Genomic DNA, 12,931 nt, shown 5'->3' with positions numbered 1-12,931 from the left:
TGTGAGCTGGCAGTCCCTCTGTATTATGATGAACAATGGTGAAAACCTCTGACCTGCTGAGGGTTTGTCTCACGTGTAGAAGAGGCATCATGTCATCAAGGTTGGCTTGTCTCATGTTCTCAAGCGCTGCAGTGATTTCTGGGTTGGTGAATATTTTTTTCTCCTCCATATCAAGAAGATACAGTCCACTGAGAGACGTCACTCTACTGACAGCTACGTAGGCCATGCCGGGCTCAAAAATGCTCTTAAGAGAGACAACAGCTGATGTAGTTGTCATACCCTGTACCTTATGTATTGTACATGCAAAGGCCAGCTTCACTGGGAACTGTCTTCGTACCACTCCTTTCTGCTTCAGATTCTCTTCTGCTCTCTCAATGTACACCATGTCGTCTGCTGGTGTGCGGTTATTCTTTCCAGATGTCTCATTATCCATTTTAAGTCCAAGCTTGATGATGTGTTGGTCGTTTTCAGAGTGAACTACTCTAAGTAGTTTTCCAAAAGCTCCATTAACCAAACCATTTTGTATGTCAATGTTTCTGGTGAGCATGACACGAGCTCCTTCTGCAACTTTCAGTGTGTCTGGTAACTCGTTTTTACCTCCTTTCAATGGTCTGTCTTGAAGTGCCATTCTGCAAGTTCTAGGATCTTTTCTATAATCATCTGCATGGATGTCAATGATATGAGTGTGGAGCAGAGCCAGTGTTGAAGAGTTGTGTGCATCCACTTCTTTATTAGTTGCAAAAATGTGCAACGCATCAGTCGGACAAAGGGCTGGTTCAGTTATGGCCTGTGACAACAAATTTCTATCTGCTTCGCAAAGCTCATCCAACTTTCCTTTTACACGAATTCTGTTCAGCATCTCAGCAAAGACAACATCATCTTTCTGACGCATAATCTCAGTCAGAGTGATCATCTGAAAATGCTCCTGCCACAGGTCGATCTCGGACGGGTCGTGCACACAGAGAGGTTTAGACTGTCGCACTGGGGGTAGCTGATAGAAGTCTCCGACAGCAATGACTGACATGCCTCCAAAGGGTCTCCGAGTCCCTTTGATCTGTTTGAGTCTTGCATCTACATATGCAAAGAGATGTCTTGACACCATAGACACTTCGTCAATGACGATTATTTCAGCATTCAAAAGTTCTGATCTGACTTCATCCAGCTGATTGCCAAGTCCCTGAATGGGAGGTTTTAAGCTTCTCGGGAGCTTGAGAAGAGAATGCAGTGTTGTTCCAGAAATGTTAAAAGCTGCAGTCCCAGTGAAAGCAGTTAACAGGACAGTGGGTTTTGATATGTCAACATCGTCTGCATATCTGGGCACTTTGCTCAGTATCTTAGATGCTTCTGAGTAGATGCATTTGATAAGATGTGATTTTCCTGTTCCAGCACCACCATTAATATGTGCATTGAACGCCAGTGTCCTACAGAACTCAGTCTGTCTGTTCTTGTTTTGTTTCTATGGCTGTGAAGCAGTTTGAGCCCTCACACGTGATACTGGGCTGTACAAATACACTGAACTGCACTAAAATAAAGGATCGTTGTGATGATTTTGGTCAAGTCACCTGTGAGTGATTTTAGTGTTTTAATGCAAACAGGGTCAGGACGACCTGCGACAGGACGCAGTGATGCAGCAGGTCTTCGGCATGTGCTCCATGCTGCTGCAGCGCAATACAGACACACGCAAGAGGAAGCTCAACATCAGACGATACAAGGTTCCCCGATAGACGCACATCTGTGGCACTGCTTCACATTTGCTTTCATCTCTTTTTCCCTTCGTTGCTTAAAAAAAATTTGTCATATACTTGATTCCAGGTGGTGCCTTTCTCACAGCGCAGTGGCGTGTTAGAGTGGTGCTCTGGGACGGTGCCCATCGGGGAGTTTCTGGTGGAGCCCAATAAAGGAGCTCACAAACGCTTCCGACCCCAAGATTGGGCCAGCCTAGCCTGCCGGAGGAAGATGTTGGTATGGCGGTGCTGACAGGAAAACACTTGCAACATGGCAACACATGCTTGCTATGGGTTCAGAACTCACAGCTGTAGTTTTTGTTGGGCTGTCACTGCAGGACGCTCAGAGACTTGCATTCGACGAGAAGCTGCAGGCCTACAACGAGGTGTGCACGAAGTTCAGGCCGGTCTTTAGGTATTTCTGCATGGAACGGTTCCTGGATCCCGCAGTGTGGATGGAGAAGCGGCTGGCTTACACTCGCAGTGTGGCCACCTCCTCTATAGGTACACCGTCTCACAGAGTAAAGCTCATTATGTACTGTAAATACAAGATGCCACAAACCGAAGGGCGACATATAATTGATGTGACTTGAAACTAAAGTGTTGGTGTTGATTATTATTAAGGTGATTCATGGATCCCGGTTTGCTTTGTACATAAAACACCACCTTTCACCTCAGCGTGTCAACATTTTGTTGTCAGTTGATGTCCAGAGTTGAAAGAAAACATTTATCAGTCATGACACAGAATTAAAAAATATACATTAAATATACACACAAAGAGATTTCATATTATCTCCAAACGACGATCCAGTAATTGTAAAAACAAACCTTCTGTTTTCTGTTTTGTGTCCACAGTCGGCTACATCGTGGGTCTGGGTGACAGACACATCCAGAACATACTGATCGACGAACAGACTGCAGAACTGGTGCACATCGATTTAGGTATTCTTACACCAAGAAGGTCACTCTTTGTTTCAGAAAATGTTTTTATTCCTCCAGTGTGGATGCCCCTTTTTCTTCACTGTGTGTGTTTTTGTTGTTGATGTTTTAAAGGTGTGGCCTTTGAGCAAGGCAAGATCCTCCCCACCCCTGAGACTGTCCCCTTCAGACTCTCCAGAGACATTGTGGACGGTATGGGCATCACTGGAGTGGAGGGAGTTTTCAGGAGGTTAGCTCACGATTATGCTCAGATGTTGCTCTTATTTGTCAGCAGTGGTCTGGGACCTTCAGGCCCTTTTATACTCATACATGGAAAACTGGAAGTAAAGACTCTGTGACAGAGCACGGCAGGCAACATGACAAATTTGAATCAGACATGAAAATATAAACTGAAGTGGAGGTGGGTTGCAAAGTGGCTTGCAGTAAAAATCGACCCCCTGTCAATTCTGAGGTTTTACAGGACATAATAAAAAAATGATCTGATCCTTTTATTGCATGAGTAGCTAATCACCATTGATTGATGAGTTTCCTTCACGATTAATAAAGTTTTATAATTTGAAATAGCATATTACATTGTGTCATTAAACAAACTTCCTCATTAATCTTTTCTCAGACCACAGATTAAGATTCATGTTGGGAAATCTGTTGCTATTTAGACATTTTAAACATTTAGCACTATAAATAATCTGAACCCTGCTTTCCCTTTCAGATGCTGTGAGAAGACGATGGAGGTGATGAGAAGTTCTCAAGAAGCTCTGTTGACTATTGTGGAGGTAAAATCATGCTCTAAATATTATGTTTTATTCCATAACTTCATATTAAGGAGTGCTTTTGTAAGTTTCTGTGTCTTTGTGCGTTTTAAATAGGTGCTGCTGTATGACCCTTTGTTTGACTGGACCATGAACCCCCTGAAAGCTTTTTACCTGCAGCATGACGAGCAGCAGGAGCTCAACGCAACGCTAAGCTCCACTATGGGGGGAGATGACATAGACAACAGCCGTAAATCCAGGTAATCAAGGAGAGAAGTGTCAGAATCGGAGCTGGCGAGGTTTTGTGTGTGTGTGTTCAGGCTCTTCCCCTCATATTCTTTCCAGCAGTGACAGTCAGAGCTTCAACAAGGTGGCGGAGCGGGTGCTGCTGCGGCTGCAGGAGAAGCTCAAGGGAGTGGAAGAGGGAACGGTGCTCAGCGTGGGAGGACAGGTCAACCTGCTCATCCAGCAAGCCATGGACCCCAAAAACCTTAGCAGACTTTTCCCAGGATGGCAGGCCTGGGTGTAGACTGGAAAAAAGTGATATCAGGGAAAAAGTGCAAAAAAAAAAAAAGAAGTTTATTTTGGTTGAAAAAAAGAGGTGGGAATTTTCATTCCTTTTTGTACGACTCTAATAAAACTGACTCAACAGATCAACATTAGGAATCAAGCCAAATCACAAAAATTATTAAAAAAGACCAAATAAATGTGTGTGTGTGTGTGTGTGTGTGTGTGTGTGTGTGTGTGTGTGTGTGTGTGTGTGTGTGTTTGGAAGGCTGACATGTTTGCTGTGCATGTTTTATGTTTCACCCAGATGAATGTGAATGTTGCTAAGTGACTGTATGAATGTGAAGTACCATTTAAAGCCTTCTCCAGGCGTCATTTCATGTCTGTTCTTTATTATCAGGTAAAATGTTTTTGTTCTTTTCCTGTGCATTGAATATAAGGCTGCTTTGTCAAATGAGTACTGTATCATTAAATAAATAAAAAAGCAGTCAATCCAAAAGCATGCTGGCCTGATTAATGCATTTCATTTTCACTTTAAAATATCCTCTCCATATTTTCTTGTCGCTCAGCCACTGCATCACTGAAACACGCTGTGTCTACCTGCCTATACATCATGTTTTCAGTACCTTTCCACTGCACACTCGGCGTTACAGTACTCACTCACTGCTCTGACACTTAAGCAGATAACACCTGTGTCATGTTTAGACTCGCCAACTCGTCATTGTCTTTGCTGTGTGCTCAGGAGGGAAACAAACTGATGCTGTCTGAAGTGTAGGCGTGACAGTTTTCATACAAACTCTTTATTTGATCGCATCCATGAGCAGAGCGGAGCCTGGGAGGAGATGCCGGAGGTGCTGGCAGTGATGTGGATGAGATTATCTGAGTGAAAGATTGCTGCTGGAGTTATCACAGGGGGATTTTATTTCAATTTTTTCAAAATACAGATGATTAAACAGAAAATGACCACCAATCCGGTGAGTTTTAATCTGCATTTAATCAGCCTTGAGAAGAAGACCTGCTTTCAATTTATTTTAAGTATTGTAACTTTACAAAAACACTGTTGCTCTGCCAAAAGTATCTGGACGCTTGTCCTCACTTCATCCGTGAATATGAGAAGATGAAACTTCCTGCGCTCGCCGAATCAGATGTTCAACCCCAGTATGTTCACAATGTGGCGCTGAAGCCTCCACCTGAGAGCAGTCCCTCCATCCCCAAGCACAAAGGTATTTGAGTGTCTTTTAATACAGTTTGAATACTTTACACGACTGTACAGATACTAGGCACGTCATTTGGACACTGCTTGTAACAAAAAGTCTCATTAGAAACTGTTCTGTGTATAAAATGTAATCGTGAAGCTGGGTGTGAGTGGGTTTCCAGTCACGGTGAGTGCTCTTCTGTCAGATTTCAAACACAGGTGCATCAAGTTCACTGTTGCTGCTGTCATCTCCTTGCTGCTGCTGCTGCTGCTGCTGGCTGGAGTCCTCCTTGCCTATTACTGTAAGTGAAGGATTTATTTAGTGAACTGAGTCAACATTAGTGAGATTGGAAGACTGATTTTTTTTTTCTGGTTCCTGTCTTCAATTCCAGTTTCTTCATCCTGTATTCATGGGATTAAATGTGGAGATGGGAACCGCAAGTGGGAGTCCCAGTGGTGTGATGGGGTTACAGACTGTCCCGCAGGGCAGGACGAAGCTAACTGTGGTAAGCAGCTTCATGGTGGGAAGAAAAAGCTTCTCTGTCCTCCACCTTTAGATTTGTTCAATAAAGCTGAATGAAACACACTGATAAGAACCTGGTTTCCAAAAAAGAAAAACTTGGAAAACAACAAATGAAATGTGGACTTTTTGGGGGGGAAGTTTAATGCTTTCCCATTCTCGCACTGACAAGATTTCATTTCGGAGCCTGTTTTGTTGCATTTTTTGTTTCATAGCGCACAAAATATTTGCAAAGGGGGACAGGTCTGGACTGCAAGTGGGTCCATTTTTCATCTGGACTACTGGCACCTTGCATTGTCTTGCAGAAATGAACAAAACTAAGGACATCTCTGGAAAAGACATCTTCTCCATGGAAGTGTTATGCTGCCCTAAAAGCTGAATATATTATTAAGCCCTAATGAGACCTTCACATATGTGTAAATTACCCACACTGTGTGCTCTAGTGCCCCATGCAATCATCCATTCTGTTTATTAGGCAGCAGATGAAGTTTCTCTGGGATTTCCAAAAAAATGGAAATTCCCCCCCAAAATCCTCTAAAACCATACTTCTTCACAGAGTCGTGACGCTCTGTTTACACCCAATGGTGCTGCTGACCTGTTCCCAGGTAGCCTCATTAGTTGTTATCTTGATGCACGCTCAATAAAAGAAGGTGAGAGAATCCCAGAAAGTTAACTCTGTTCATCTGGATTTCCAATCTTTGAAAACAAGGTCAGAGTTTATACAACGGAACAGTTTGATGCTTTTATAGGTTTGTTTTTTCTGGAATCATCCATATTCCTCATGATGAGATAATGAGATAATATGTAGACTGAAGCATTTATCTTTCCTTGTTAACTGCCAGTCCTTTGTGTGCTTCACTCTCAACTGGCTGCCTCTTCACCCACTTTCCACTTGTGACAAAATGCCAAGTCATCGCTTGTGTTTGCTGTTTGTGCTCAGTGAGGCTGCACGGCTCCAGTTTCCTGCTTCAGATCTACTCGACTCAGAGTAAAGCCTGAAAATCTGTTGGTTCTCATGGCTGGACCGAGGAGAAGGGCAGAGCGAGCTGCCAGAGCATCGGATACATCAGGTGAGATGCTCAGCTAGTTCAGTCCGAGATGAAACAAAAGCTGCTCTGTGAACGATTTTCAAGCGATGCTCAATTTTTTTTTTACAATTTGTGCTTTGACAGGGGCACGTATTTTAAATCAGGCCAGCAAAGGGCTGATGCTAATGATGGATTCTTACTAGTGAAGTCTAACTTCAACCCTCAGGCATCCATACTGCAACAACTTGCCCTACAGTGAGTGAGCTGGTAATGATAAACCTGTGTCAAAATGCTAATATTGATATGATATTAACCTGATCTCATTCCAAATGTCTTTTTTCCTCCAATCCTTAGAAGTACATGTCCTAACAACATGGTGTTGACATTGCACTGTACTAGTATGTCTTTATACTTTCTTAGAAATGAACCAAATCACAACAACAATTACCTCAAGGTGCTTTATATTATAAGGTAAACCCCCTGGAAACAAACCACCAACCTTTCACCTGGCAAGTGAATTACAAGCACATAAAGGTTTATTCCTGTTAAAAGGGAGTTTTTCCTTCCCACTGTCACCATGTGCTGGATCACAGAAAGCGGTGTGTTAGCTGAGGTTTCTTTCTAATAGCGTAGGGCATAGGTGTCAAACTCTGGCCCACGGGCCAAATTTGGCCCGCAGCCTAATTACATTTGGCCCGCGAAGCCATACCAAATTACTATTAGAGCTGGCCTGCTGGTATTACACAGCTAATATATATATTGTTTAGTATTAAGCTTTGCTTGTTCCATATTCAGTTTTTCAGCAAAACCTGTTTGAGTCCATAAGAAAAGATTCATTCTTATATCTGGAGGAAGTTTTTTTTTCATATAAATGTTAGCCCGCGACTTTGTTCCAGTTTTGAATTTTGGCCCACTGTGTATTTGAGTTTGACACCCCTGGTGTAGGGTCTCTACAATATCAAACCTCAGTGAGAGCGACAGTGGGAACGAAGAACTCACTGTTAGCAGGAAGAAACCTCTGGCAGAACAAGGCTCAGTTTGGGGATAAGGCGAAAGAGAAGAGAGCAGAGAGAGACAAGACAGGCAAAGTATAGTGAGAACCAAAAGTTGCTAATTACTAATGATTTAATGTAGTAGTGGAGTGCATCCAGCATATCAAAAAGAACATTTCAAGCCTAATATTAAAAGCAGGAGGTTGTCTGTCTCCTGAATCCAATCTGGGAGTTGTTTCCATAGTTGAGGATAGCTGAAGGTTCTTCCTTGCAATCACACTGGTTTTTTTCAGTGTGTTGTTGAGTTTTGTCTCTCTGAAAGCCTGTAGCTGTAGAATGCTCTAACAGCAGCCTCCTTTTTCAGATTGTGGAAGCAGGGTGAACTCCAGCAAGGCTTCTGCAGGACAGCTGGCCTCCCTTGGGGCTGTGCCCTGGCAAGTCAGCCTCCAGGTTGCCGGCTCTCACCGCTGTGGAGGAGCCATCGTCTCCCCCTACTGGATAGTCACCGCCGCTCAGTGTGTGACCTGGTGAGTCCTCCACCTTCACCTTCACCACCCTTCAGTAACCGTGGTTTGATCCAGCTTTAATCAAATCTCTGCTGGTCACCCCCCACCTTTGCAGGGCCACCAGTCCTGCAGACTGGGCAGTATGCTGGGATAGTGGACCCATTAGGCCCTCTGTTTAACCCTGCTTACTCGGTGCGTCGCATTATAACTCATGAGAGCTACAACAGCCAGACCCTGAAAAATGACATTGCTCTTATGAGGCTCTCCCAACCTTTGGACATAACAGGTGCTTATGATGAGCCCCTTCATTACATTATTTTAATCACCTTTTAGTTAATTGAAGTTATTAATTATTATTTAATATGGACTGAGATGTGGTGACTGTGGAGATCATTTGAGTTCAGTGAACTCACTGCCATGTTCAAGAAACCAGTCTTTTATATTGCGGCCCACATACAGCCCACTTTCATCTTATCTGATTTCTGTAAGTTTAAAAATTTTACCTACACATTTAATAAATGAGAGACCCTAATATAGGAAAAAAAAAGGGTGATTTCAACATTATTTCTCAGTTTTTCTTACATGGTGAAGAAATGCTGCTTTAGTAAACTAAAACAATCTGTCAGCATGGGTTTAAATTGTAAGAATAAATGTATAAAGTTACAGAAATCAATTAGTTAATTACTTTGGTGTACTGTTTTTTATTAAAGCTGTAGAACTTGTGAAAATACAGTTAAAATTCCCACATTTATGTCCTCCTTTTCCCAACGCCATCCAGCAGGCCGGATTGAGGTCAATGCTGGACCAAATCTGGTCCCTGGGCCTCATGTTTAATACCCCTGGTTTAAAGGAAAATATCTGAACCTGCTATTTGAATGTTGGCTCACATCAGACCATGCAACATTTCTACTGCCTGATTTTGTTGAGCAGGTGCAAACTGTAGCCTCAGTTTCCTGTCAATAGCTGACCGTGTGACCCTCTGCTGCTGTAGCCCGTCTGCTTCAAGGTTCGATGTGCTGCACATTCAGAGATGCTCTTCTGCATAATTTGATTGTAACGAGTAATATGAGTTAACTCTCGTGTGCAAAGTCCCTTAAATCACCTATTAAATCCCCATTCTCCATTCAGTTCAAACTTCAGCACCCTGTCACGTTTGCATGCCTAAATGCATTGGGTTGCTGTCATATGACCCATATACATCACATGATTCAGATATTTGCTTTAAGAATCAGCTGAAATGTGTACCTAATAAAGTGGCCAATGAGTCTGTTTAGCTTCTTTATAGTAGTTTTATCTTGATATCTCTGTTTTGCCAGATTGTATATTATGTTATTGTGCTTGTGTTTATATTCATTCTACTTTTAGGCTGTTTCTAATCTTGAGTTGCTGCATTCCCACTTTGGGATAAGTAAAGTATATCTTATCTTGTCTTATACAGATTTACAGCCACAGATTTACTGCATAAATCTAAGCTGGACTCAGCAAAGTTAATCCCATATTAACATGTTTTAATCAGTTGTCTTTCCCCCCCAGTTCCTTAATCTCAACCAGAAGTCTTAATAACCAGGCATTGTTAGCCAGTCATGGCACCATATATTTTAGGATAAGGCGTTTTTGTTAAAAGTGCATCCATAGAAGTTTTAAATAACTTTTGTTGAGACCTGTTGACATTTTGGAAGATGCACATCCTCAGTGGATGCATTTGGCACTGTTACTTCAGTAAGCGTTACATTTAGCAAACTAGCAAGCTGTCAGCTGAGTATAACCCTCTGTGTGAATAAGCTGTTCACACAGTGGCAGTCTGTGTACAGAGAGGCTGTAAGAGTGCACACATTGACACCATTGTTAACAGCAGCAGCTCGTCCTGTGTTAAACACGTTACAGCAGAGATGTTTACTCCTTGGTAGGCTTCAGGAACATCGGACCTGTGCCTCCCAAACGTGGGCCTGAAAGTCACTGCTCATCACAAGTGCTGGATAACACGATTTGGTCACAGAGCAAATGGTGAGGCAGCTGTAGTTAGTGAATCAGTATTGGTGCTCATTGCCGCCTACTACCACTAGATGGCATCAAAGTCCTGCACTCATTGTCAAGTGATTGAACGTAGAGGAGAGTGTGTGAGCGTTATTTTATATATTAATTTATGTTTGGTTTTTTTTTGACAGACTCTGTCTTTCCATACCTGATGGAGGCTCAGGTGTCTCTCATAGATGCTGCAGAGTGCAACAGTTTCATCGCCTACACGAACAGGATATCCCAGGATATGATAATCAGTTTAGCTGTGTAGTGTCCTTGAGTGTCAGAGGTCCACAGTGTGACCCACCTCGAGGTTACAATGCTTCAGTTTTAGTGGGAATGGAGTCTCTGAATGCAGACTCAGAACAATGCGCTCCAATAGTGTTTGCAGTTCAGCCAGTCCAAACAGACCGTCGCATAAAAGCAGTTTTTGTTCATCAAAGAATCCAAAACATTTTCATGCTCTTATGTAACTGCTTTTGCGGCGCTCTCAAACAAGTCCAGCACTATGTTCTGTGTGCAGCAACCGTTTTAAATAAACTGTTCGTTTTTGTGCCTGGTAACAATCCACTTATACAGTCAGCAGTGAATGTATAGTTAGAGCCCAGAGGAGGCAGCTGACTATTATATCCCCTTTTATTTGGATGATTTAGAGCTTTTTCACTGACCTCAGAAATCCATGAAAGACCTAAAACTGTCCTCAAAAGTCCTCATGTAGCCTCTCAAAGTCACTGTAAGTTAGTATTGCCCTTTGTTTGTTCCTGAACTGTGTCTCAGGCTGACGGCGGCGGCCCTCTGGTGTCCCTGATGGATGGAGTATGGTGGCTCATAGGTGACAGCATTTGGGGGGAACAGCACGCTGGGCAGGATGCACCGGGTGTTTACGGCAACGTCGCATACTTCCCGGACTGGATCCACCGTCAGATGAAGGTTCATTCGTTTTGAGATTTTGTAATGGCACTCATGAACAGGCAAAGTGTAAAATATAAAGAAAGATTAGACTTTGATTAAAAGTCAAATTTAACTTTGCTCTGTGTGATTTCATGCACTTTATGTACCTTTTGATTTAATCTCTTTGGAGGACCAGATGTTATAAGAAGGTTTACCCATCTGGTGCTCTGAGTTGTACAGCTTGACCTGGAGGCTGGATGTAATGATAAACACCGTATGTCTGAATCACAGCAGGGCCTTGACGCCAAGTTAGGATATTAATATGAGTGTTGTGTGTGATTAATCGTATTTGTTCGAGTGTTTGACAAGCCAAAAGGTTAATCAGTGCCCTGACATTATTATGTTTCATTGTCTTTGGTATCCTTCGCCTTTATCATCCGCAGAGGATTACAAAGCTTTTTTTTTTCTTGTAAAGAAGGAACAAAAATGCAAACAAAGTACTGTGCAAAAGTCTTGATCCTCTCCTCATTTCTTCATATTTTGCTTCCAAAGTGTGAGCATACTTTCTTGTCTTTCCTACTTTTTATAAAGTGGTCTTGATCAATAGTTCTCCAGGTCTTCTGAAGGTTTTTAAAGGTTTTTCTTTGGACATTGGCTGCTTTTTCACTCATTTAGACTCCATTACTTGTACTTGATCATTTTCAGAGCAATGCTTTTATTTTGTTAAGCCACTGAAGACTGAGTTGTGAATCATATAAGCTTAAAAACAGCACCTAGCTAAAAGAGACAAAAGAGTGGGGTGGTCGGATGGGTCACCCTGGGCGTCGGTGGTGCTGCAGCCATGGGCTGTATGGGCCTGCGCCTCCCTGCCTTTGGTGGTCAGCGAGGAAGCTGGCTCCTCCCCCCTCCACACACGCAGGGGCTTGGGATGCAGGTGTGTCACTGAGGTGCAAGGGAGGCCCTCCTTCTCTCCCCCCTCATGGCTGCCTGTACCTTAGTTTTCCTCCACAGTTTAGACTCTCTCATTACTTTCATTCTCATGACACATACATATAGGGCCTTCGGGGTGGGCACACTGAACAGCGTCCAGAGTCTGTTCATTCAGCCTCACCTCTGGTGTCGGTGCCCACTTCTCAATTTTAAATTGCATGTAGACACCGAAGGTCTTGGGGAGGGTTACACAGTAAATATCTATGTTTCAGGTCAGGTCTTAGACTCCACCTCTCTCTCTCAGAACATGTCAGGCTCCCCCAGGTGTGGGGCCTATTTCCCGGCCACACTCCCTGCCAGTGGCTGGTGGTTCTCAGTATCTGGGGCTGGGTTCTTGGGTGTGTACTGGCTCATTTATCTGAATTTCACAGCCCTCAGTCTATAAACAACCCCACACACTTCCTTTTTTTCCACTTCATTCACCTCTCATTAGCACATCGGGATATGCCCAACCCGGAAGTCCCCTCTGAGGCCTTCCCCCAAACAGCAGCCTCAATTCATGCTCGTGCAATCTGCAATTATCTACTAGAAATACCAAACCTACATGAGGATGTGGTCTCAGCTAGTGAATGGGCTGGAGTAAAGCAACTAAATGACTGAACTTTAATCACCAAAAATCGCGAAGGCTCTTTAAAGCCACTTTCCGCCCCACAACCATTTCAATAGCTATCAAAATTACCAAGCACACCTTGAGTCATGAAACTTGTGTACTTTACTCTCAGAAACAGTCAGAGAGACTAAACTAGCAACAGGTCCCTCTGCAAATGATGAGCTCGTATTGTCTGTTTGGGACTCTGGGGCCTCCGTGTTTGGTCTTGGCCCGGTCCCTCCGTCCTGGGCCCCCTGCCGCCCGCCCGGATCTGGTGGTGTGTTT

At 43.3% G+C, this 12,931-nt stretch overlaps 1 protein-coding gene across 2 annotated transcripts; it reads left to right on the top strand.

The window, feature by feature from the left end:
- The first annotated feature begins 1,553 nt into the window (after positions 1-1,553).
- LOC145420026 (serine-protein kinase ATM-like) lies at positions 1,554-4,418 on the top strand. Of its 2 annotated transcripts, none has more exons than XM_080288726.1 (8): positions 1,554-1,712; positions 1,813-1,962; positions 2,063-2,228; positions 2,580-2,666; positions 2,778-2,892; positions 3,373-3,436; positions 3,530-3,672; positions 3,761-4,418. In XM_080288726.1, exons 1-8 carry the CDS (start codon positions 1,626-1,628, stop codon positions 3,939-3,941), a joined length of 993 nt encoding a protein of 330 aa, XP_080144852.1. In that variant the 5' UTR covers positions 1,554-1,625; the 3' UTR covers positions 3,942-4,418. The 2 variants fall into 2 exon arrangements, with proteins under 2 accessions (XP_080144852.1, XP_080144851.1); XM_080288725.1 differs by having other exon boundaries at positions 1,555-1,712; positions 3,758-4,418.
- The last annotated feature ends 8,513 nt before the right edge of the window (positions 4,419-12,931 follow it).

This window comes from Astatotilapia calliptera, chromosome 14, assembly GCF_964374335.1.
Source record: "Astatotilapia calliptera chromosome 14, fAstCal68.1, whole genome shotgun sequence".
NCBI lineage: Eukaryota > Metazoa > Chordata > Actinopteri > Cichliformes > Cichlidae > Astatotilapia > Astatotilapia calliptera.
Note: the sequence above shows the minus strand (reverse complement) of the source record. Positions and strands in the feature narration are given on the sequence as shown.